The following is a 25,079-nucleotide window of genomic DNA, read 5'->3' as shown; positions in this document are numbered from 1 at the left end:
AATGTGAACGTCTTTGTAGTTGAAGGGCTAATACTTTCTTCACAAGGTCTCTGAAGGTGAGTGTAGCTTTCTCCAAAAAGAGATTAATTCCAAAGTCTATCTTATCAAAACTCACAAGAAAGTTATAAAAATAATTTATTTAAGTATTAAGGAAAAAAAATTATATACATTTAAAAATGAGCAAAAGTTCATAGGTTAAACAAATGTTAAAACCCCAATAATTTACACAATGATAAAATCTAAACTGATTTCAACAGAATAGGAATACATAAAATACTTCCCATTGGTCCTCTCAGCTAAAAAGCTATTATAAAAATTAGAGACTGAGTAATTATGTAAGGGATAAAAGGCACATGACAGTATCATCCCTTTATATACATCAGTCAAGTTATACAATGAACTAGCCTCCTGCTATTCCTTAAATAAGAGTAAACAATTTATTTACAATTTTGGGAGTGTATTATGCACTTAAAATAAAACTTTGCTAAATTTTTACATCACTACTTACTCCAAAGATTCAAACAGATCAACATTCCAAAAGTTATTTCTTGATAACATGAACATCTGGAAAATTCAATAATCACTTGAGTTTAAGAATATGCCAAGAAAATATAATTTATTCCGATTTCAACCATGGATCTCTAAAGTCACAATTTATTCAAGAAATCCATTCACTTCATAGCTCATAGATGTGAGAAAATATTACAGATTTCCATTAGCTGTCCGTGTCACTTTCAGCTAGCTGGATGTTTAGTCATTCACTTTAAATTTACATGCTCTCAAATCTGAAAAAAAATAAGTATTTATGTACCAAGTAAGACATTCTATTTTAATCTACTGAATTTAATATTAAAATACTGAGATCTGCCTAGGCACCTACAACACTAGTTCTCCATTACCAATTATAAATTAATATTACTAGTAAGGCAAAAGCTCCTGAACATCTGTAAAATCTCAAAACTGAACAGGCAAAGCAGAAAGCAGACAACTTAGACGGGGAGGGGCAGGTGCCAGGCTAGGGGAGGGACAATTCTGAAACCCATGAAAGAAACTCAGGAACGCTGAGCTACCTGATGTAATCCACGTAGAGGGGTAAATGGTACACTGAGCAGAGTCCTTGAGGTCCTTGAACAAGGCTCAAAAGTCTGAGGGGATGCCATCCATGCACATGGCCATGTCTGTCTAGCAACTATTTTCAGACTGGTAACAATGAGATTAAGTCCACCTCTTCACATGGTTACAGTGATTTCCTTTAAAATTCCCAAGAAAGATCATTCTGCTTGTTAATTGCAATGTCATTTTCTTTAGTATCCCACTCTTCTCCTTTATATATTCACCTTTACTTCTCCCGGCCTCAGTTCACATCTCTGTACAGTGACACTTGGAGATTTTCTCCAAGTTCTGACATCAGGGACCTGAAGGGAGGAACTGTCTTTGCATTTTTCGCCTGGCCCTCAGCGTGCACTGGGATGTTTATTTATTAAATGCATACTTATTTAATAAATGAGTAATCTGATACTTAGCAAAGATACCCCACTCTCAGGCAGCAGGCCCAGGGAAGCAGCGGTCTGTGGGGAAGCAGAAATTCTATCAAAACTATGGTAGAAAAAGCTGATGTGTCATCCATCAAGTTTTTATGAGGCAGCTACCCTAACAGAAAATGGCAAAAATTTCCCCCAAAAATGGATAAATTTGTCTCTTTCTGTCTTCCTATTTCTTAAGAATAAGCTATTCACCTATCATCTGGTATAAGTTTACAGAAATTAACTTCAAAACAAAATATTCTAATATGAGAACATATTTATATTTGAAGGTGCAAGTACTTGTCTTCATGAAGTCTTTGAAGAGCAGGATGCATCTCTAAAAAGTCATCATTTAGAACAAAATGATAAAGAAGGAAAGGGGTCTCAGTCCCTTTTATCCTGGAATTCAGTGGATGAATAGCTTTGGTGTAAACCTGACAAAATAATTCAATCTCTTACAGTGGTGTGCACTGAAAAATGTCATGAAGGACATTTTTAAAATGAGTTCATTATTAGAAAAACCATCCCTTTAGAAGACTTACCTTTAGGAATCATCCAAGGAGTGAGATAAACATTATAACTCCCATAAACTGGGTAAACAACAACAAAGGAGTGAAAAATGACCACACATGCCATAAAGCAACATTGAAACTGAAAGAAAAGAACAAAAAAAGTCAACAACCATAGCAGTAATATATACAAATATTTCATTCTAGAATCTAGATTTAAATAACTCACTTTTTACTCAGTTTGCGAAAGTTCACCTAGCCAGCAACTTGCTATGTATCAGGTTCCTCAGATATATGAAAACTGTATATACTTATGGAACTACTGCTGTCTCTTCAAAAAGTACCCTGGGGCCTGGAATCACTAAAAGGCTGCTACCGGGAGTGGGCGGGGCTTAACAGAAATGCCAGTCTCTTAAAGTCAAGGTCTACAATGGAACATGAATTAAAATGGCTAGCACCTACTTTTATGATTTCACAAATCATCAAACTATCATGAAAAAGTGAGACAGTTAAAAATATCTTCTCTTAGAAACAAAATGAAAAAAAGCCATTTATTAGTTGCTTTAAATTTTCCACTGAGAAAAACACTGTTCCTATCACCAAGGTAAAAATAAAACACATTCTAAATAAAAAAGACTTTTAATGATTGAATTCTAAGAGCAGAAGTCAATGAAGGGAAAACTATAAATAGTTAAAAAAAATTTTCACATAGTTAATGCTTTTACTAAATAATATTTTGCTAAATATGAATTTTAAATAGCTATAACCCTACTTTTTATTAAAAAATAAAACTTTTTTAATAAAAAAGCTTACATTTTTTTGTAAACCTGACAAAATAATTCAATCTCTTACAGTGGTGTGCACTGAAAAATGTCATGAAGCACATTTTTAAAATGAGTTCATTTTAAAATGGGGGTAAGCTTACATTTAAGAGAAGAAGTTAAGTAACACACCTTCTTACCCACATCACTGAAGGTTTAATAACATTGTAATACAGAGAATATCCATAAACTACAGAAAATAAATCACAGAAAACACACATTTAAATGAAATAATATTAAAAGGTATATGTAATTGAATCGCAATTTAATTACTATAAAGAAAGAAAGAAAACTTGAAGGGCTATAAACAATACATAAAAGAGTAGTTTCTGCTTTGGTTGGAAAGATTATGGAATTTATGCCTTTGTGTTTTTCTACAATTTTATAGATTCTTCTTCAAAAGAGCAAGTATTACTTTTATAAATCAAAAAATAAAAACCCAATTTTTTCCCTGAGGCCTAATAACTTATGAAGAAAGATATTTATTGTGACATTCTTTGCAATAATAGAAGAATAAAAACTGTAAGGCAACACTGGGGAAATAGATGAATGAAATCAAGGTAAGTTCATGCAGTGAATAGTTTTCTATTTGTGTATTATACAGTGTATTAATTTTCTATCGTGTCACTGCTAAAAAGAATAAGGCACATCTATACATACCAGTATGGAAGAATTCTAAACATATGGCTCCATCAAAAAAAGAAGAAGAAAACAGATGAACCACCCTTTTGAAAACTAGTCTGGCACTCCTTACTGCGGCTGAATGGAGGCATACCCTATGAGTCAACAGCTTCACACGTGTACGTGTGTGTGTGTGTATGTCAAGCATTCCAACAGAAGTATGTACATATTCGCTACAAGAAAGATTTACAAGAATGTTTTTCACAGCATCATTCATGACCATCCCAAATTAAAAACAACCCAAAATCTATCAACAGTAGAAAAGACAAATTAACTGGGGTTCAGTTACACAGCAGAATGGTAATATATATTATGGATGAGTCAGACAATATTGCACAGAAGTAGCCAAATAGAAAAAAAAATACATACAATATTTTCTATAATGCTCAAACATTAGACAAAATAAAAATAGGGTATTTAAGGGATGCATACTTGGACGGTAAACTCATAAAGAAAAGCAACAAAGTATTTACCATAAAGGTAGGCTAGGGCCTGTCTCTGGGCAGGAAGTTGCAGGGATTGGGGGAAACTACTGGGTGTGAGTGTGGCTCTCTTCCTTGATCTAGGGGGAGGTTTATGCTAGAGCTTATTTTGTGAGAATTCATTCAGTTGTGCATTTTCATTTATTCCACTTTTCAAAATGAAAAATATTTAAAAAGCAAAATGCAGAATATAAATGTTACCATTTAATTTTAAATAACTAAATAAATGAAGAGAAAAAGATGATACTGAAAAGGGAACTGGGGAATAAGAATTAGAGGGAGATGACAGTTACATCGCATCTTTTTCTTTTGAATTTTGTACCACGTACATCCTTGTCTGATCAAAAAAAATTTTTTTTTAATTCCTATGAGTTGTTTCAAAGCTAACTCACCAAATTCCTGCTGCAATAAAAGAGGCTGTTGTAATGGGTATTAATGTTGGATACTTGATATCATAGTCTTTAATTCCACAATGCCATTCCAGATAGACTATACAGTAAAATGCGATGAATAAGCTGATAATCAACAAGGCACCACCAGAGAGAAACCAACTGTAGAGACAGAAAAGAAAAAATAACAGTTGAAAGCACTTAGCAAATCAGCAGACAGCTTAAAAATTTTCATTAATAGTCTAAAAATCAAGCTGATTTCTAAGAAGGTTATCAACCAGGGCAGAAGTGGGGTGGGACTCACAGAGTCCAATCTTTCAGTAAGTCTTGATCTAATGGGAGGTGGGGGTGAGAAAAGATGAGTCATGAGTCAAGAAAGGACTAAAAAGTAAGACTTTAAATACGTGTGTGTATATGTGTGTGTGTGTGTATGTATATATATATGTATATATATACATACATACACACACACAATGTCATAAAACCAACCAACCAAGACAGGACCCTGGTTACAATAACGCGTTTTTTTTTTTTTTCAAAATATAGGAAGAGAGCTTTCTGGCTGTTTCTGGAATTTTGATGTAAAAGTAACAAGAAAGATTCTCAACAGGTACCAATAACTCCTCTGGCTTAAGCAAGGTTCCTTAAAATACAGAAAATCAATTTGGAAGACAGTTCATTCCAATCCTCCCTCATAAAAGATTTCCTTCTGAATATCTACAATCCTTTCCAGAGGAACAAGGACTTTTTCCTCCCTTCCAATTTCATCTAAGACCTGATTACATCTATGTGAGGTAAACCCATCAGCTCCTACCTATCTCCCAGCCACTGCTAGCCAGGGGATGTGCCCCGATTTGGGGACTTTAGACCCTCAATTGTTCCTACTCAATCCACCAGAGCCATTATCTTTTGTTTCTCTATGAGGAGAAGCAAGACTGGCATTACATGTAGAGAGAAGGAAACAGGACAGTGAAGCAAGAGAGGCAGGAACACTAAGTGGACTTCTCATAAAAGGCAATATTCTAGATTCCCTCAAAGAACTTTATGATGACACAACTCTGGGGTGTCAATACTCAGGGCAGAGCAGGGGTTCAGAACAGGGCCTCTGACATCTGTCTGGGTTTGAATCTCAGCTTTGTAACTCTGGGCAAATTACTTTACCTCACTGTGTTTGGAAACATTGCACTTATCTCACAGAACAGCTGTGAGAATTGAAGTGCATAGCAAAGTGCTTCTCCCACAGCTAACCCCTCAACAGTATTCCTCTGATGCTCTCAATGATAAAAATATTGCCACGGTCCTCTTCGGAAGGGTCTTCAAAGAACTCTCTTTCACTAGAGCATGCATTTCCAATGGGAGTGATCATTCCCAAAGTAGAGGAGGTCTTATTTCCTTTTATGTGCAAAGTACAAATATATATCCAGTGCATAAGCAAATGCATAGTTTATCTGTGATATTAAAGTTTCACTGGGCAGGGCTGATAAGAAAAAAAAAAAGGCTCTTTTGCCCTATTTGGGGTCAATTAACAAGTAAAATGCCTCGAGATGTCTAAAAGGCCAAAGCAGCTGATGTCCAATGGGGTGGGAGTGAACATGACTGGGCAGGTGGGCTTCTTGTTTACGTGCACCTTGGGTGGGTCAGGCGGCAGACAAGTCAATGAGGAATGATGGGAAGAGATAGGAAGAAGCCCCAAGATCTGCTCCCCAACACGGCTTACCTCCTCCCTGAAGGGCATGTGGGGGTATGGCGGGGTCCAGCTGGTACATGTCTTCCCTCACGAGGGCTCACAGGCCTAGTGCCAAACCATCCACATTCCAGGCCAACGGCCAGTCACTGAGGTCACTGAATATAGTGGAAAAGAAAGAGGCAGATACCTCTCACACGTTCTGCCCTGGAGACCCCTCATAGGACAAGGACAAGGACAAGGGCCACGACAGGGGCCAAAGGAAGAGGCTCCAGTGTCATCCTGGGTCGGAAACTGAGGATGGGTTTGTTGGCAGACTGACCACAGCAGCTCTGGTGCCTGATGGGAGAATTTCATGCAGGGCAGAGCATCAAGAGACCACTAGGAGAGATTAAAGTTAGACATCAAGAAGCACTTCTCAGTGGGACAAGAGTCATTGGACTAGGAGAACTGGGAAGTCACACAGTCCCTTCTCCCAGATACATTCATCACCAGGAGGGCTGATTTATCTGAAGATAGAGGCTGGATGAAATATCTTTCAAAGAAAGGCTGGCAGACCTATTTTTGAATGAGTGTGGCCTCAGGCAGACAAGGACCTACCAGGATTTCTACAACTACTCCGGAGTAGCTGTAAAACTCCAACAACCCAGAGCCCAGCTCAGCACCTGAGGAGTAGCTGGGTACCAGAAGGCTTAAGCACCCAGCCAGGACACTCCATCTGGGCCCAGCATACAGAAAGAGGAACTGCTTCAACCCCTAGCTGACTCTCTGTTGCCCACAGCATAGTTTGACCTCTTTGCTCTTTAAAGCTCTAAAGAATCAATTCATTCAGTTTTTGCTTCTATCCCTGCCACAAACAGACTGCTCCAGGCAAAATAAGATGCTTGCCAGTCCCCTTACAAGACCTGAGCCTTCTAGACTCCACATCATCTCTGTATGTCCATCCTTCAAAACCAAGCTCAAATGCTGCCTCTTTCAAGAAGCCTTCCCTTTTCTTGCCCCACCTCTGAAAGTCTAAAGTTTAGGCTTTTAACAAATTTTTGCTGAAGAAGAATTTTTGAAAAGGGTTCCTCTGGAAGGTGTTAATAAAGGCAGAGGAACGATATGCTAGAGGCCTGGTGATCCCTGTACTCTGACAGATATTTCCTCCTGTTTATTTCTGGTTTTATCTTCAAACGGAATCCTAGCATGGCTACTCTGCCCAGGTATGGTAAAGGATATAAAAAAATTGATAAAAGCTACCTGAACAAAATATAATATTCCAGGTCAGTGGTCCTCAACCTGGCTATGTATAAGAGTCGCCTTTGCAACTTCCTAAAAGGAAGCTATTTTGCCCCAGTCCCCAGAATTCTGACTTGGTGGGTCTGAGGAAGGCCCTAAGCATCTGGGTTTTTAATTTTAGTTTTTTGTTTGGTTGTTTTTGATACACATAACCAGGGTAAACAAAATGTAATTTCCAAAGCATCACAATTTTTTTCATTTGAGAGTGACCTGTCCATCCTACTTATGAATGTACAATCTTATAGCCATGCATAGATTTAAAGAATGCTAATGTCTAGAACTTAGGTTTACAATAGAGCAAAGTGAAATTACCTCAGCCGTCGGAGGAACAAGCTATTTCCAAGACAGTGGAACATACTCTACGGTGCCTTTTATGTACCCCTCTCATCATATGGCTGCTCAAACTTCCTACTGTTCACCAAGTCCCTCACCAAGGAAACAACAATACCCCAAATCCTCAGCCTTTGATTACATTTATGCCTTTTTATCTGAGGTGACAGTTTTTTGAGGGCAGGTCTATGATTGGTACTTCCTTTGCATTCTCCACAACCTCTAGTCCCAGAGTCTAAGTCCTGGCCTTGCCAAGTAACAGATGTGGGTGTACCACTTACTACATCTTAAACGTGTAGTTAATTTCTTCCCTCACCAATTTCTTTAAAGAGGAACTACTGAAAAAACTTAATGTAAGGATACAACAAAACCCTCCCACGTCTCCTAAAAGCTCAGGTCCAACTCTCAAGTTGGGGCTGGGTAAGGTGCCATCCTAGGTACTCCTATAGTATCACACACAGATACTTACATGGCACATACCACACAGCCTATTAACTTGACTGTTTCAACCCAGGATAAGTTCTTAGAAGTGTAGAAATGTCCTTTATTCATCACCATAACTTACTGACTCACCCATCTCAGACTCTCATGAAATGTTCAATGAAGGAGCAGTGTTACACGTGGGGTTTAGAGTACCTGTTTCCTATTTTCCTAGCCCAAGTTCAAAACCAATTAGGAAAGATCAAGGAGGTAGACTGATTAAGACCAAATGCCAGCTTTATTACTGATGGAGCTATGAGGAGAACATAGCTTTGGTGAGTGGTGACAAAGAGCTTCCTGATACGGAAACCCAGAGTTAGGCAGACATACCCACTGGGTTCCAGGCTGCAATGAAATTTCAGAGATGTTCTCATGTGGGGGCTGCCCTCATAAAATGTATGGCGTGGGGATCAGACCAGAATGTGTGTTTCCTGTGGTTGGCTGCCTGCTGCAAGAAAAGCAGGTGCTAAGCTACATATGCCCAGTCCTTCGTCTCAAACTCAATCAGGTAAGCGACACCACCTCCCAAAAATGAGGGAGTGTGACAAAAAGATGGAAGTGCTTAAGGAAAGTACTTGCTTATGGTCATAAGAAAGGAGAGGAATAAACTTTTTCTCTGCAATCATTTAAACAAACTCCCTTAAGCCTTTTCCCCCTCCAGAAGTCACTGCTCCTCCTGAAAGCTTCTTGAGGACAGACTGTATGTCCTCCCCTGGTCCCACAGGATCATTATGCCTGTATCTGTCTACCCCATTGGTATTTCCAAACAATTACTCTTGCACCCCAAGCAAATCACCCCTCCTACTGCCAGCTCTGAAGCTCACCAGCCTCTCTCTCTTTCTCTTTATTATCCAGGAGCCCACAGATTATTCTCCAGTGTTCACTAAGGATTCTGGGCTATGACTTACAACCTTCTCCATGTTAACTCCTGACAGCTTACGGAAGGGATCCCAGTTCCCATGTATGACAGTCCATTTGATATCCTGCCAGCATTAAAGCTCCTGACTCCTCCCACTAGTGACTCCATCTCAACTTGAATTCAGTTACACCCTGGACCTTGTTAGCTGTAACCATCACTGAAAACATATTCTGAGGCCCCATTCTCCCCTCACTACAGCTCATTCCCTCCTCCCGCTACACTTACATTTCCTCTTCTTAAAGTCCTTCAGTCAGAGTCTTTATCCCTCCATTTTTTTCCAACTGGATTAGGCCCTTCCTAAATTTACCATCTTCCCCCTCCTACAACACATTTGTGCTTAAGAGGCACATTGAAACGATGATTTCCAGTTTCACCTTCTCAGCTATAAACACCCAAGGTACATGCTCTTTTATTCATCTCTGGATCACCAGCATCTCCAACATGGTGCCTGGCAGAGTAGGTGCTTACTAAGTATTTGAAGAATTCAACTGACAAGAGGTTACAAGAAAAATAAGACAAAGGAATTTTTTTTTTTGCTGCAGCAGCCTCTGAAGAGTGGCAGCCATGGCTCAGAGCTACCCCATGAGCATGGGCCTCAACAAGGGCCACAAGGTGACCAAGGACGTGAGCAAGCCAAGGTCTAGACGCTGCCACAGGCACCTCACCAAGCACACCAAGTGCATCGCGGACACCGTGGAGCTCCTACAGGTCTCCAAGGACAAGTGGGCGCTCAAGTTCATCTAGAAAAGGGTGGGGACACATATCCATGCGAAGAGGAGGCAGGAGCTGGGCAACGTCATGGATGCCACGAGGAAAGTGGCCACCAAGAAAGACTGTGCCCCCTACCTGTGCATCAGAAAACCTTTACAGAAAATAATAATAACAGTGACAAGGTGTTTAAATTATGAAGCGATAAAGTTTTCTTACCTACTAGTGTGAATGTTTTCTTTAATGGTTTTAAAAAAATCGGCATAATAGGTCCCAACAATGGATGCCAAAATCCAGAATCCAGAATGAATGTTAAGTCTTGGAAGATGTTTCTCCTTTTTCTTAACAACTCCAGAGGTTTCTGCAAACACCAAGCATTTCAACTTAAGTTACCATGACCATATGAGGAAAAATTACACATTTTTTTACACATATTTTAAACTAAATAAAGTAATAATTTCCTAGCACTTTCTAGTAACTGGACTCTCTCCTATCGTATCAGATTTCACTTGCAAAACAATCAAGATACGTTTATATCTGCAGAAATAATAAATAGGAGCCAACTATAATATATATTCAATACAGTCAGCATTTACTCTAAAAAATTTTTAAATCAAATTTGCATATTTAGTCATTCAGAAAGAGTGATGCCATCTGGTAGTGCAGAAATTTTAATATGTCCTGCATTTCTTCTAAGAAAGCAGTGCTGTTAAGAAAAACACAAAAGGCACACGTTAGAACAAAAAATGGGCTTGTGATCTTCTAAGAACACACCTTATAATCAAACATTTTAATGCAGATCAAAGTGGAAATAGCACACTGGACAGTGAATCAGGCACCATAAGTTTAGTCCCACCAAACTTCTTATCTAGCACTGTCTAGTTAAGTGATGGACAAGTCATTTCTTCCATCTGGGACCAGTCTTAAAAGAGTGGGTGGCTGGGGGTTAGGTCAGATAAGTTATTTCTAATAGGTTCCCCAGGTGATTCTGACAAGTCCTCTCTTGGTACCTGTGAGTACCACTGGCCAATATATGAGATTTTCAGCCTTTGGCTGCTGTTTGGAATTCATGCAGGAACTTGCTAATAATCCAGATTCTAGGGAATACTCTGAAAATTTATAAATCAGCATGCCTGGGCACATTGTTTTGTATGTAACTTTGAAAAGGTTAATAGATGCATACCGTTTACCACACAGAGAACAAAAGAAACTAAAATGAAGTCTCCCTTGCTCATATTTTTAATCCCAATCCCCCTTTCCAGAAACAACCACCAGCATCACTTTCTACTGAATTATTTCAGAGACATTTTATGCAACTACAGGTGAAGACACAAAACAGGTTATTGTTTTGTACACCTACAGTGGCATATCAAAGATTATTCTGCGTCTTGCTCTGAAGATCTTCTACACTGGTGTTCCATGTAGGGATACATACAAATATTTTTAATCAGCTGTCTGCCGATGGACAATTAGCTACCTCCAGTTGTCTATTACAAAACAATGCCGAGGTGAAATACTTCGCACATGTGTTTGTGTACTCGTGTTTCTCGTACAAGTATGTTTCTCTGACAAATTCTTAGAAGTGGAACGGGTGAGTATTTTAAATTTTAATGGCTATTACCAAACAGGTGGCATAAAGATTTTCAGCCAGCTCTCCAGGGAATTCTAAGCGCAGCTAAGATGGAGATCTCGAAGGATCTTTATGACACTAAATATCCGAACTTCCAAAGTTGGCAAGCACCACAGCCTCGAAAAGCGAGACCAAGTCCCTCCTGACTAGACGAGGGAAGCGGCGAGCCCGGGGGGCCAGCCGTTGCCAGGCGCCTCGCCCCCGGGAACCATGGCACGGCTCGGAGCGCGCCCGGACACAGCGCCTCACCCGGCCCGGCGTCGCCCTCTTCATCCACCGGAGCCTCGGTGTCCGGCAGATACAAATACCGCCGCCGAAGCTGGTCCCGGGCCCGCAGCGCGTCCATCTTCACACCGCCCCGGAAACGCGGCGGAAGTGACGCCACACACCAGCACTTCCGGTTCACGCCTGGGCGGGCTCCTGACGCCGGAGGTGGAGACTACATTTCCTTTGCAGGTTTAATCGTTGAATGTGGACTTTGGTGTCACAGCTTCAACGCTCAAATTCGCCAACGTGATTTGACTTTTCATATCCTGACCCGGAAAAAAAAATCTTCGGATCCATCTCGGGCCGAAGATTGTCCCAAATTTTCTCCGACCAACGGAAGCCCAGAAGGACCAAGGCCACGGATGCCGCTGAATTCGCAGTGGGAAGGGGTGCGCGGCCCGGAGTCGTCGCCTTGTTGGTGTTTCTCTCTGCTTCTGGAGACTTCCTTGGCTTCTTTGTGCCCAAGGCATTAAAAAAAAAAATACCCTGCCGTCCTAGCCGCGACTCTCAGTTCCCGACGTTTTCCTTACTCCTGTTGATCAGGAGTCGCCAACCCCACCCGAAAGGGTTGAAGGCACGGCCTAGGAGAGGTGGGGGTGACTGCTATCGATCCTCAGGCCCTGCCCTTCCGGCTTTGGGCACGAACTGAACGTCCCTGAGCCTGCGTCCTCTTGTGCACAACGGAGATTATCCCTGCCTCAGACTTACCGTGAGATTTAAATGAGAAGCGCCAATGTATGGTCCGAGTTAGCCCCCTTTTCTCCTCCAGCCGTTCTCTTGCGTACGACCGACTTGTGAAAAATTGCCCTAGCCAGGAATGTGGGAGCTAAATTACCTTTCCAGCCAACTACCAGACTTCTTTGTCACTAGTTGATAACTTTTTCGCCACAGAAAATCGTTTACTGTTTACCTTACCTCCCGTATCATGTGTTGGGAAATTCTGCATGTTAGGTTTACAGACATTTAGGCAGCATCTGTTGTTTCCTAAGAACTGTTAGGCACCATGCTAGGCTGGGAAGATAGAGATGAGTGAGGCATTGCCCTTGCTGAGATACAGCTAATTACCTTATAGTGTGGTAAGTATTTATAGATGCACAGAGGCGTTTTGTTAATTCAGTCAACAAACATTTGCTCAACACGTGCTAAAGTGCTGAAGACAGAGGTTAGTAAGAATCTAGTGGAAGGAACAATTGCAACAGGTTATCCATAATAGAAACACCCTACATGGGGCAGTTGACTCTTTTAGGGTGGGAGAGGGAGCCAGGAGGGTGGCTTGGAGTGGGTGAATGCGGGAGTGGATAACCCAAAGCCACACAGGAAGTAAAATTTAAATTGATTAGTAGGTGCTCTTTAATATCATTTATATTTTGTGGGTATTTGTAAAATAGTGCAATAATATTAAAAAAAGTCAAGTTTCTCCTGTTTTTTTTTTTTTCATTTCTTTAGCCTTTCTAGCAACAGCCTTTGAAGCAAAGAGTTTAACAGCTGGGCAGATCATATAGCCTTTCTAAACAATACCTCCCTTTTCCTGTTTTGTTTTTTCTTTTCATACTCCCAAATACAATAGGGGTTCGTCTCTTCAAAGCCAACTGGGTCTTTGCCCTCCCCTGTGTCTTGTATGGAGCTGGAAACCTTGGTAACAGGAAGTGAATCAAATAGTCTCCTACAGATTGTGTCTTTCCAAAAGGGTCAATGCTGGGTCTTCTAGTAACTTAATATTCCTGAGGGCATCAGCAGATTCCAGGGTCTCCGTATGTAGTGTGTTCAGGGCAGATCGGGTTCCCCATTTGGTGGCTTCAAGGCTTTTGTATTTGGATCTAACATCCTTCCAGCCTTTTTTTTATCCTTTGATATTTTAAATGGCACTATTTGCCCACCACATTGATGACACTTAAAAGCAGGTTGGAAAAAATCCAACATAAAATGACCACCATTTCTGGAGACCCCATTAAGTAGTTCTTAAGTATGTGTACTGTGCACCTTAGTTATAGATACATATTAGATTGAGATCAACCAAGAAGTTTTCGTCTTCACTATGAACTAATACATGAACTAATACATGTGGGAAAAAAATGAATTTGACTACGACCTTTGCTGGCCTCCTATTAAAACACGGCTAAGTCCAAGGCTCTTAGAGACTAATGAACCCTGGCTCCATCACTGTGGGTAAGTTATATCATTGTTCTAAGCATCAGTTTCCTCATCTGTGAAGTGGCAGGTCCCAGAGTGAAAATGTATCTATGCAAATTGCTTAGCCTGGTGCCTGACATATAGTTTGTGTTTAATCAGCCCTAATTTGGCTTGCCAGGTCTTCATGGTCAGCATTTTATTTACCTCATTGGTTATTCTCTTCTCCTTGGTCTCCAGCGACACTTTATTCTTGTTTTTCTTCCAGTAATTTTGACTCTTTATTGCAATTTTTCTTTTTGTTTGCAATCTTTCAGCAACCCTGCGGAATGAAATACACAAGACACATGAGACGTACGAGACAGACAAGATGACTGCAGCCCCGAAGAGCTTCAGCTGCTTTATTTTATATCCTTTCTCACAGCTTTTTTGCTGACCAAGCCTGCTTTTCAGTATATTACTCCCTACAAAGAAGAGATAGCTAAAAAGACCTTGGGGCTTAAGAAAAAACAAACATTCTGTCCCTCTCAGACTGTCCTCCAAGTAAGCAGATAACAGTCTCCACAGTTTACTGCCAAAGCCACTCTGAAGCCAATCACTCCCAATAAACTCCGCAGGTTTTCTGTTAACCCTTGGCTCCTACATCTTTTGCTTACCTTTTCCTTACCAGTTGTGTCTTAGATTCTCCCTTGTGCCCTCTGGTGCTTGATCACACCTGTTAAGTCTTTGTTGTGGACATTAATTTGTCTGAGAAATTACTCTTTCTCCTTTCTGTACTGGTTCTGCTCAGTTCTCAAGACACTGACCATGTCCTGGGGGAGGGCACATGACCCATACCAGAGTTGTCAGTCCTCAGGTTTATGCTGGAGGGAAAGACGCTCTACTCCCCTGATATGGTGAGCTGTGAAGCGAGTGTGAGTGTGGGGCTGCCATGCTGGTCACATGAAGGAAGCCCGTCCTGGAAGGCAGCTCCAAGATGCAAGCCAAGCCAAGCAAGCCTAGGAGCATTGTTTTCAGCTCCTGGATTCAGCCAAATCCTGGTTAACGCAAGGAAGGCCGTGAGTGCCGGAAACAACTGCCTTGGGGCCCTGACCTGGTTCCCTCATTCCTGACTGTCTCACCTTGGGCAAGCCACTTAGCCTCTTATGTGGACTTGTAGCTGGAGTTAAGGATAGCATCTATCTCAGGATTAGATAAGAATTAAAAATATTAATTCATGTAAAGTGCTTAGAACAGTGCCTGGCCCATGAAAAGCTCTTAATGAATGTTAACTGTTATCATCATGGCTGAGACATCACAGATTTCTGAGCAAAAAAAAAAAAAAAAGAAAAGAATTTTTTTAACTAAAGCTAATTTGAATGGTTTCTTTTTTGTTGAGTTTTTTTTTTAATTAGAGAAGTTATTATCAACACCTTGAATTGAGGCAACTGCTGAAAGCACATTTTTATTATTGTACTAATAACTTTAGTTCAGGGTTTAACTTAGGGTAGACATATATATATATATATATATTGAGTGATTTTCTGTTACTTGCAATCATCAGACCAGACCAGTACAATCTTTTTCTTGTGTCACATAGCTTGTCCCTAACTGGCCTGTGAATGCCTCCTGGAAACAAGGCTTTATCTTTCCCTTCTTTTTTAAATACGACATTTGGCACATGGTGCAGGCGCAGGCTTGGTTAATATGACCTTTTAAAATTTTATCATCCTTTAAAATGTATCATCTTAAAGCTAGTTTCTATTTTTTAGATCTTTTATAGTGTAGGCACCAATTCCATAGGTTACTATGTGAGAGAAAATAGGTTTTCTTTTTTTTAATTTTAATTTCTAATTTTAGGGAAGGAAAAGAGAAAGAGAAAAAGAGAGGAGGGGAGAAGGGGGAAAGAGGGAGGATATTCAGAGCAACTTATTCAGCTTGTCTGAGCCTTGACATTGACATCTTTACCAGAGTGATAATATCAAGATTATACAGTATCTTAGTTTTTGTGTCTGGCCTCTTTTACTGAGGATTGTATCCTCAAGGTTCATCCATATTGTCATGTGTTTTGGGACCTCATTTTGTCTTACTGCTGCATAATATTTCATCATATGTATATGCCACATTTTGTTTATCCACTAGTCTGTTGATGGGCAATTGGATTGCTTCCATCTTTTACCGATTGTGAATAATGCTGCTATGAGTATTGGTGTGCAAATTTCTGTTTCTGTCACTTCTTTCAGCTCCTCTGGATATATTCCGAATAATGGTATTGCCTGGTCATATGGCAACTCAATGTTTAGCTTTCTGAGGGGCTGCCAAACTTCCATAGTGGCTGTACCATTATACTTTCCCTCCAGCAGTGAATAAGTGTTCAGTTTCTCCACATCCTCGCCAACATTTGTAGTTTCCTGTTTAATGGCAGCCATTCTTATAGGCATAAGATGATATCTCATAGTAGTTTTATTTGCATTTCCCTTATAGCTAAGGAAGATGAGCAACTTTTCATGTGCTTTTTACCCATTTATATTTGCTCTTCAGGAAAATGTCTATTCATATTTTTTCCCATTTCATGATTGGGTTGTTTATTCTTTTGTTGTTGGAATATATAATTTCTTTATGTACACAGGATGTTAAACCTTTATCTGATGTATGGTTTCCAAATATTTTTCCCCTTTGAGTTGGCTGCCTCTTCACCTTTTTGACAAAATCCTTTGAGGCATAGAAGATTTCGGTTCTGAGGAGCCCCTATTTATCTGTTTTTCTTTTCATTGCTTGTGCTTTGGGTGTAAAGCTCAGGAAATAACCTGTTATTAGGTCTTGAAGATGATTCCCTATGTTTTCTTCAGGAGTTTTACAGTATGGGCTCTTATATTTAGGTGTTTGATCCATTTTGAACTAATTTTTGTGTCAGGTATAAGATACGGGTCGTCTTTCATTCTTTTGTTTACTGATATCCAGTTTTTCCAAGCCCATTTATTGAAAAGACTGTTCCGTCCCAACTCAGTAGATTTGGAAGCCTTATCAAAGATCAATTGACTATAAATTTGGTGGTCAATCTCCCACACTCTCAGTTTGGTTCCATTGATCAATACTTCTATCTTTGTACCATTACCATGCTGTTTTGATGACTGTGGCTTTGTAGTAAGCTTTAAAGTCAGGAAGTGCTAATCCTCCCACTTTGCTCCTTTTTTTTAAAAATATCTTTAGCTATTTGAGGTTTTGTTTCCTTAAATGAATTTGATAACTAGCTTTTCCAAGTCTTCAAAATAGGTCGTTGGAATTTTGATTGGTTTTGCATTGAAAATATAGATCAATTTAGGTCGGATTGACATCTTAACAACACTGAACCTTCCTATCCATGAGCATGAAATATCTTTCCATCTGTTTAGATCTTTAATTTCTTTAAACAATATTTTGTAGTTTTCTGTGTTCAGGTCCTTTACTTCTTGGTTAAGCTTATTCCTAAATGCTTGGTTCTTTTAGTGGCTATTTTAAATGAATTTTTTTCCTTAGTTGTCTCCAAATGTAAATCATTATTTTTATATAAAAACTATTTAAAACTAATTTCATTTTGAACTGAAGCTTGGGGATACCTCCTTTTCATAATGAACCTGTGTTTGGTTTCTGACATTTTAAATATTTGTAGAGGAACCCACTAGCAGCTGAAAGGAGAAAGGTAGAAATTCTGGGAAATACCCAGAAATTGGGACAAGCCAGACCACTCCATGACTACCTTTGCAGATGACCAAAAGTATGTTCAATTTAAAGATGGGGAAACTGAGACTCAGAGAGGTGATGTAAAGACCCCCAAATCACAGCTTGGCAAGTGGCAAATCTGGGGCTAAGATACAGCTCTTTCTACTACCATTTTGCCTTTTCCAAAGACAGGGAATACCCCGTAACACTGGAGAGACTGTGGTGTTATAGGAGGCGGGTATGTGTGTGAGAAACAGGACAAGGAATCAAGTTACTATGCCTAGTATTACCCCATGTTATGCTGGAGTAACACAAACACCCAACTTTATTTGGTTACCATGAGGAAACTCGTGGAAAAGCACCTAGCATATAGACACTGTTCAGTAAATGTTAATACGTCGCACGTGGGATACTGCCCTTCATTCCAAGACAAAAGCTTATCAAAAAAAATATATATATAGATCCCTCTCATTATATAAATAATGCAATTAAATAAGTGTCTCTCTTTCAACACAACTCTGGTTATTTTTCATAAAAGCTATAGAATTGCCATTTCCAGGGCAAAGGGCAGATTTTTAAGGCTTTTGATTAATATTTTCAAGCATGCAGTACATGTTGCATTCCCACCAGCAGTAGGTAGAAGCCATCTTCCATACTTGCACCAGCAACTGGGCTTTACCATTTTGATACATTTTTCCCAATTGATATTTGGGGAAAAAAGTGACATTTTATTTTCTTGTCTTTTTTAAAAGATTGATTTTTCACCTGTTAATTGGCTGTTTGTACATCTACTTCCTTTTGATTTTCTTCTTTGCTATATTTATAGATTAAGGATATCTTTGAATACCAGATATGTGACAAGTATATTTTTTCCAATTTATCATTTACCTTTTAAGTTTGATCATTTTTGTTGTTGTTTCTTTCATTTCTCATAGCCTATGATGAAGAGAGCATGAATAGGTTCTAAGTGGAGAAGCCTGGCACATGAAAAGTACTAAGTAAATGCTACTATAAATCACCAGGGGCATATACTTGAACCTTCTTCAAATGAACATAGTTATTTGCTGTCCATTTGTAACATAACCACCTGTACTGAGAGAGGTCCTTTTAGCTATCCACAACAGAAATCATCTTTGGCCAGCTTATGCAAAATAGAAATAATAGCCGTACAATAACAATTAAAATCATAAAATACATGTACAAATTTTTAAAGTCACTTACTGGGATTCCTCTGAGGCACCTCACAAGATGGACAGAAAAATGGAACTTCAATTAAAACTAAGTGAGGATACACCTCAAACAGCCCCAGAAGCATGAAGGGGACTGCACTTCGAGGACTGACAGTGCTGTGCCCTGCTGTTATCCCTTAGCCTCTTGTCCTTTCAGTGCATGACAGCCCTACTTCTGACTCTCAGCACCTGTGCCCCTTTGCCTGGGAACTTTGTCTGAGCGCATCCTTTTTAAGAGGTAGAGATGGAGGGATTTCTCACAGAAAGAATATCTGTGTGGGCTCAGCAGATGTCTTCTGCACTAGAGGAGCAAGCCCTAGTGAATCTTTAAGGACAGGAATAGGATCTTGGGGGGAAGAGTGGAGAAGCTTCTTTGGGTGTCAGTGTGGCAGAGAGAAGAGAGATGCTGATCTCAACCAAAAGACCCAGGCAGGGAAAGGACCAGTTCTAAAACTGGAAAAGGAAAAGGAAGAGATGGGTAGGAGGGGACCAACCTAGAATTAAGAGGCCAAGTGGCCAGTATCTCTTCACAGAGTCAGTCTCCTCAAGCACTCCTGAAACTTCTGGCTCTGTGGCCCATTTGGGAGCAATGTTTGGTTCTGTTTCTGTGGAGGATAATCTTCTATATTAAATCACTGGTGTTTGAGAGCCACTATCAGGCTTGCAAACCTGAGGCAGAGCAGAGGGGAGTCCCGGCTGTTCACACTCCTAGAACTCTCCTGTCTACTAAATGCCAATATGAACTAAACTGCTTAGTGCCCAAAACTTAGTCCACCACTGGTGTGCACGTAACAAATAAACTCAAGTTTTTCCCTGTTTTCAAATGAAAAAAAAAAAACATTTTTTAACTTTTTTTATTAATTAAAAAAATTAACATACAAAACATTAAGATATCATTCCATTCTACATATACAATCAGTAATTCTTAATATCATCACATAGTTGCATATTCATCATTCCTTAGAACATTTGCATCGACTCAGAAAAAGAAAGAAAAAGACAACAGAAAAAGAAATAAAATGATAACAGAGAAAAAAGATTATACATACCATACCCCTTACTCCTTGCTTTCATTTACCACTAGCATTTCTAATTAAATTTATTTTAACATTTGTTCCCCCTATTATTTATTTTTTTTCCATATGTTCTACTCTTCTGTTGATAGAGTAGCTAAAAGGAGCATCAGACACAAGGTTTTCACATTCACAGAGTCTCATTGTGAAAGCTATATCATTGTTCAATCATCATCAAGAAACATGACTACTGGAACACAGCTCTACATTTTCAGGCAGTTCCCTCCAGCCTCTCCGCTACATCTTGAACAACAAGGTGATATCTACTTAATGCATAAGAATAACCTCCAGGATAACCTCACAACTCTGTTTGGAATCTCTCAGCCATTGACACTTAGTCTCATTTCACTCTTCCCCCTTTGGTCGAGAAGGTTCTCTCAATCCCTTGATGTTAATTCTCAGCTCATTCTAGGGTTTTTCTCAGTCCCTTGATGCTGAGTCTCAGCTCATTCCAGGATCTCTGTCCCAGGTTGCCAGGAAGGTCCACACCCCTGGGAGTCATGTCCCACACAGAGAGGGGTAGGGTGGTGAGACTGCTCGTCATGTTGGCTGGAGAGAGAGGCCACATCTGAGCAACAAAAGAGGCTCTCTTGGGGGTGACCCTTAGGCCTAAATTTTAAGTAGACTTGACCTATCCTTTGTGGGGTTAAGTTTCATATGAACAAACCCCAAGACTGGGGGCTCAGCCTATAGCTTTGGTTGTCCACACTGCTTGTGAGAATTTCAAGAATTCAACTTGGGGAAGTTGAATTTCTCCCCACTCTCACCATTCCCCGAAGGGGGCTTGCAAATACTTTTCCAGTCACTGATCAAATCACTCTGGGATTCATTGGGGCATCACTCTGGACAAACCAACAAAATCTCATGTCCTACCTGAGATTCCAAGTACTTATAACATTCAATCAAACTATCTACATGAGTTATATTACGAAATGCTCTAGTCAAAATATAAATTTTGTAACAAATAAACATTTTTTGCTTTAGTCTCACACATAAGGTGACATTTTAAAGTATTAATTATCATCTATTTTCAGCACCCTGAGATAATGACATTCCTTTGTTCTTCCTCATGCAAAAACATTTTTAAAATTTGTACATTGTACATTTCACTATTATTATACACTCTAGGCATTCCTAGATTATACCATCTCAATCTTTACCATCTATCTTTCTTTCTGATTTCATTTATGTCCCCAGCCCTCCTCCCTCTATCATTCTCACATGCAGCTTCATTCAGTGTTTTAACATAATTACATTACAGTTAGGTAGTATTGTGCTGACCATTTCTGAGTTTTTATATTCAGTCCTGTTGCACAATCTGTATCCGTTCAGCTCCAATTACCCAATATCTCACCCTATTTCTATCTCCTGATGGTCTCTGTTACCAAGGAAATATTCCAAGTTTATTCACTAATGTCAGTTCATATCAGTGAGACCATACAGTATTTGTCCTTTTGTTTCTGGCTAATCACACTCAGCATAATGTCCTTAAGGTCCATTCATGTTGTTACATACCTCATAACTTTATTCTGTCTTACAGCTGCATAATATTCCATCTTATGTAAATGTCACAGTTTGTTTAGTCAACTGTCTGTTGATGGACATTTTGGCTGTTTCCATCTCTTGGTAATTGTTAATAATGCTGCTATAAACATTGGTGTGTAAATGTCCATTTGTGTCCTTGGCCTCCTGTCCTTTGAGTAGAGACAGCATATAGATGGGTCCTGTTTTTTAATCCATTCTGCCAGACTATGTCTTTTGATTGGAAAGTTTAATACATTAACATTCAGTGTTATTACTGCATCGGTAGTACTTTCTTCTATTTTGCCTTCTGGATTTTATATGTCATATCTAATTTTCCTTCTTTTTACCTTTACTCATAGTCTTCCTTTCTACACTCTTCTCCACACCTCTCTCTTCTGTCTTCGTATCTGTCTCTAGTGTTCCATTTAGTATTTCTTGCAGAGCTGGTCTCTTGGTCACAAATTTTCTCAGTGATTTTTTGTCTGAAAATGTTTTAATTTCTCCCTCATTTTTGAAGGACAATTTTGCTGGATATAGAATACTTGGTTGGCAGTTTTTCTCTTTTAATAATTTAAATATATTATCCCACTGTCTTCTCGCCTCCATGGTTTCTGCTGAGAGATCTGCACATAGTCTTATTGGGCTTCCCTTGTATGTGATGGATTGCTTTTCTCTTGCTGCTTTCAAGATCCTCTCTTTCTCTTTGACCTCTGACATTCTGATTATTAAATGTCTTGTAGTATGTCTATTTGGATCTATTCTCTTTGGGGTACGCTGCACTTCTTGGATCTGTAATTTTAAGTCTTTCATAAGAGTTGGGAAATTTTGAGTGATAATTTCCTCCATTAGTTTTTCTCCTCCTTTTCCTTTCTCTTCTCCTTCTGGGACACCCACAACACGTATATTCATGTGCTTCATATTGTCTTTCAATTCCCTGAGTCCCTGCTCATATTTTTCCATTTTTTTCCCTATAGGTTCTGTTTCTTGTCAGATTTCAGATGTTCCGTCCTCCAGTTTTGAAATCCTATGTTCTGTCTCTCGAAATCTACCATTGTAGGTTTCCATTGTTTTTTTCATCTCTTCTACTGTATCTTTCATTCCCATAAGTTCTGTGATTTGTTTTTTCAGACTTTCAGTTTCTTCTTTTTGTTCTTTCCTTGCCTTCTTTATATCCTCCCTCAGTTCATTGATTTGGTTTTTGATGAGGTTTTCCATGTCTGTTTGTACATTCTGAATTAATTGTTTCAGCTCCTGTATGTCATTTGAATTGTTGGTTTGTTCCTTTGACTGGGCCATATCTTCAATTTTCCTAGTGTGATTTGTTGTTTTTTGCTGGCATTTAGGCATTTAATTACCTTAATTAGTTTATTCTGGAGATTGCTTTCACTTCTTTTATCTAGGGTTTTCTTGCTGGATGAATTTGTTGTCTATCTGTTCTTTGACATTCCAGTTCAGCTTTATCTGGACCTTTAGCTTAAGTTTTGTTTAACAGAGGAGAATTTTTCAGTTCTTGTTTTCTTGTTTCTTACCCTGCTTGTGTAGTGCCTCCCCACCCCCACAACTTAGGAGGGTCTACTTAGATATTATATACCCCAGCCAGATTTTCCCAGACCAAACTGGCCTCCTATCAGGAGGAAAGAGTCACCTGCATCGGTTTTCCCTGAGGGTGAGACCCAGCAGGTTGAAAGACCTTCCTGTGCAGTCTCTGGACTCTGTTTTTCTTATCCTGCCCTGTGTGTGGCGCTTGTCTGACTGCAGGTCCCACCAGCATAAGATGATGCGGTACCTTTAACTTTGGCAGACTCTCCCTGCTGGGGGCTTGGTGGAGACAGAGGAGAGGTTGTAGGCTGGTTTTAATGGCTTCAAATTACCAAGCTCTGGGGTCTGAATTCCTTGATGGAGGGATTCCACCCGAGTTGGGCTTCACCCCTCCCATGGGGAAGGCACAGGCTCCAGACAAACTCCCAAAAGAGCTCACTTCTGCCTATGCCTGGGGCAGTTGCAACCTGAAAAGTCCTGCTGCTGTATCCAGAGGCAGTCAAGCCTTTGTAGATACACAGCCACAAAAACCTCTGTTTCCTTCTTTTTTTTCCCCCTTTTTCTGTCAGTCCTGCCCCCTTGGCACCGGGGCAAAAATGAGCAACCTCCACTTTGATCAGGTTCACCTAAGCTGGGGGCCTATTTTTAGTAGTCAGAATTTGTTAATTAGTTCCACAATTGGCGTTTGATTGTGCCCAGTCCCTGCTGCTGGTAAAGTCCTTTCCTTTCCCCTCTGGGAAGCGGCCTGTGGGGGAGGGGTGCTAGCCGCTGCAGCTTTGGGAACTCACAGTTCTGGGGGGTGCTCGCAGCTGGTCTAGCTGGTCCAGATTGGGGTACGCTGTGTGTCTAGTCACTGACGTGGCCCCAGGAGCTGTTCTGTACTGTTTCTGGTTATTTAGTAGTTGTTCTGGAGGACAAACTAAAATGCACACGTTGTTAAGCTGCCATCTTGACCCGGAAGTCAAAACATTTATTTTTGAATAATGAATATACTGTACCTCCCATTCTCAACCATAAAACCATGATAAGGGCTTTCTGACCACTTGATCCATTGTGGAAACACTTGAACAACACTGGCCTGGGTGTTTTTAAGAACACTCTACCCAGGTTGGGTGGTGTTGGAAAATAATGCCCTCAATCTGTTCGTCTTCTCTGCTCAGAACTACAAAAGTCTTCATTATCAGCTCAGACCCACAAGCATTTAGACCTGTCAAGAGTTTCAAGAGCAATACTTGCATTGAGGCCTCATTCTTCACCACCACCCCTGGTACACACCCCACCGCTCCCAAGTCGCCCAAACATGACTAGAGCTCCTGAGCAGTCTCTGCTCACACATGGGACTACCTTGAAGCCAGACTTTGATGTGTCTTTGTCCCTCTCTGTCACAGAACAAGACCCTCAGTGGGTGGTTCCGTTGTTTCCCATCCTCTAGTAGAGTGTACTGGCACTTGATGAATTTACAGAATCTTGTAGTAGTAATATTTGTTTCCCATGTGTTTACTGATGAACCTCTAGGTTCCCATGACATTTCTTTTGAATCCTCCACAACATCCCAAAACAGTTCCTCAATAAATACTTACTGAATTGGGGAGAGGTGGAGGGCAGCACTCTACCTGAAATATCTTTATAATAATTGTTTAAATTATCAAAAAAGACAGATAGAAACAAGGATGGAGGTCCTGACCGAAGGAGAAACTGGGTCAGGAGAAAAATTCTAAGAAATGGAGGGATCTGAATTTAAATCCTGATTAGTCTACTAACTATAGACTACTCACTGTGATCTGGGACAAGTCACTTATGTGCCTGTTCCCACCTATGAAATGGGTATGATGACATCATCCTCCTGGAGTTATGGCAAGATATAATGATATATAGAAAGGACTTAGTACTGTGCCCGGCATAGAGCAAGTACTCAATAAAGGGTGATGAAGATGATGATGATGGTAGTTACCAGGGAAAGGGAATCCCTCAGTGCATGGACAGTACCAGAGGGACAGCAGCAGGTCAGAGCAAGGCTGCCTTGAAGTGGGGAGGCAAGTGGCCACGCCCACAGGAAGAGCTCAGGATGCAGAGTGGGAGGGGGATGATGGTGAGGATGAAAATGGCCTCCTTTACGGAGTTCCTCACCTGACTAACCATCGGCTCCTCGCAGTGGCCACAGGAGATGCTCACCTATGAATCCTGTTCTACACGAAGGCACAAAGT

General features: G+C 40.1%; 1 protein-coding gene, 1 long non-coding RNA gene and 1 pseudogene across 5 annotated transcripts; 2 read left to right on the top strand and 1 right to left on the bottom strand.

Annotated features, from left to right (window-relative positions):
- Window positions 1-118: 118 nt before the first annotated feature.
- On the bottom strand, window positions 119-11,833 carry TMEM128 (transmembrane protein 128). Of its 4 annotated transcripts, XR_013165705.1 has the most exons (6): window positions 11,687-11,833; window positions 10,027-10,168; window positions 4,409-4,567; window positions 2,066-2,174; window positions 1,071-1,250; window positions 119-785 (listed from the first exon to the last, which is right to left on the bottom strand). XR_013165705.1 is itself a non-coding variant. In XM_077136386.1 (5 exons), the coding sequence occupies exons 1-4, from the start codon at window positions 11,781-11,783 to the stop codon at window positions 2,075-2,077; spliced, it is 498 nt and encodes a 165-aa protein (XP_076992501.1). In that variant the 5' UTR covers window positions 11,784-11,833; the 3' UTR covers window positions 119-785; window positions 2,066-2,074. The 4 variants fall into 4 exon arrangements, 3 of the variants coding, with proteins under 3 accessions (XP_076992501.1, XP_076992502.1, XP_076992503.1); XM_077136386.1 differs by lacking the exon at window positions 1,071-1,250; XM_077136387.1 differs by lacking the exon at window positions 119-785 and having other exon boundaries at window positions 792-1,250.
- Window positions 9,396-10,007, top strand: LOC143663699 (large ribosomal subunit protein eL36 pseudogene; annotated as a pseudogene).
- LOC143663023 (uncharacterized) lies at window positions 11,808-17,283 on the top strand. Its single transcript, XR_013165706.1, has 3 exons — window positions 11,808-12,780; window positions 13,151-13,870; window positions 14,149-17,283. It is a non-coding gene; the product is annotated as an uncharacterized LOC143663023 (long non-coding RNA).
- Window positions 17,284-25,079: the final 7,796 nt, after the last annotated feature.

The sequence above is a fragment of the Tamandua tetradactyla genome, chromosome 19 (genome assembly GCF_023851605.1).
Source record: "Tamandua tetradactyla isolate mTamTet1 chromosome 19, mTamTet1.pri, whole genome shotgun sequence".
Classification (NCBI taxonomy): Eukaryota; Metazoa; Chordata; class Mammalia; order Pilosa; family Myrmecophagidae; genus Tamandua; species Tamandua tetradactyla.
The sequence above is the reverse complement of the archived record's forward strand: the minus strand, read 5'-3'. Positions and strand labels throughout refer to the sequence as shown.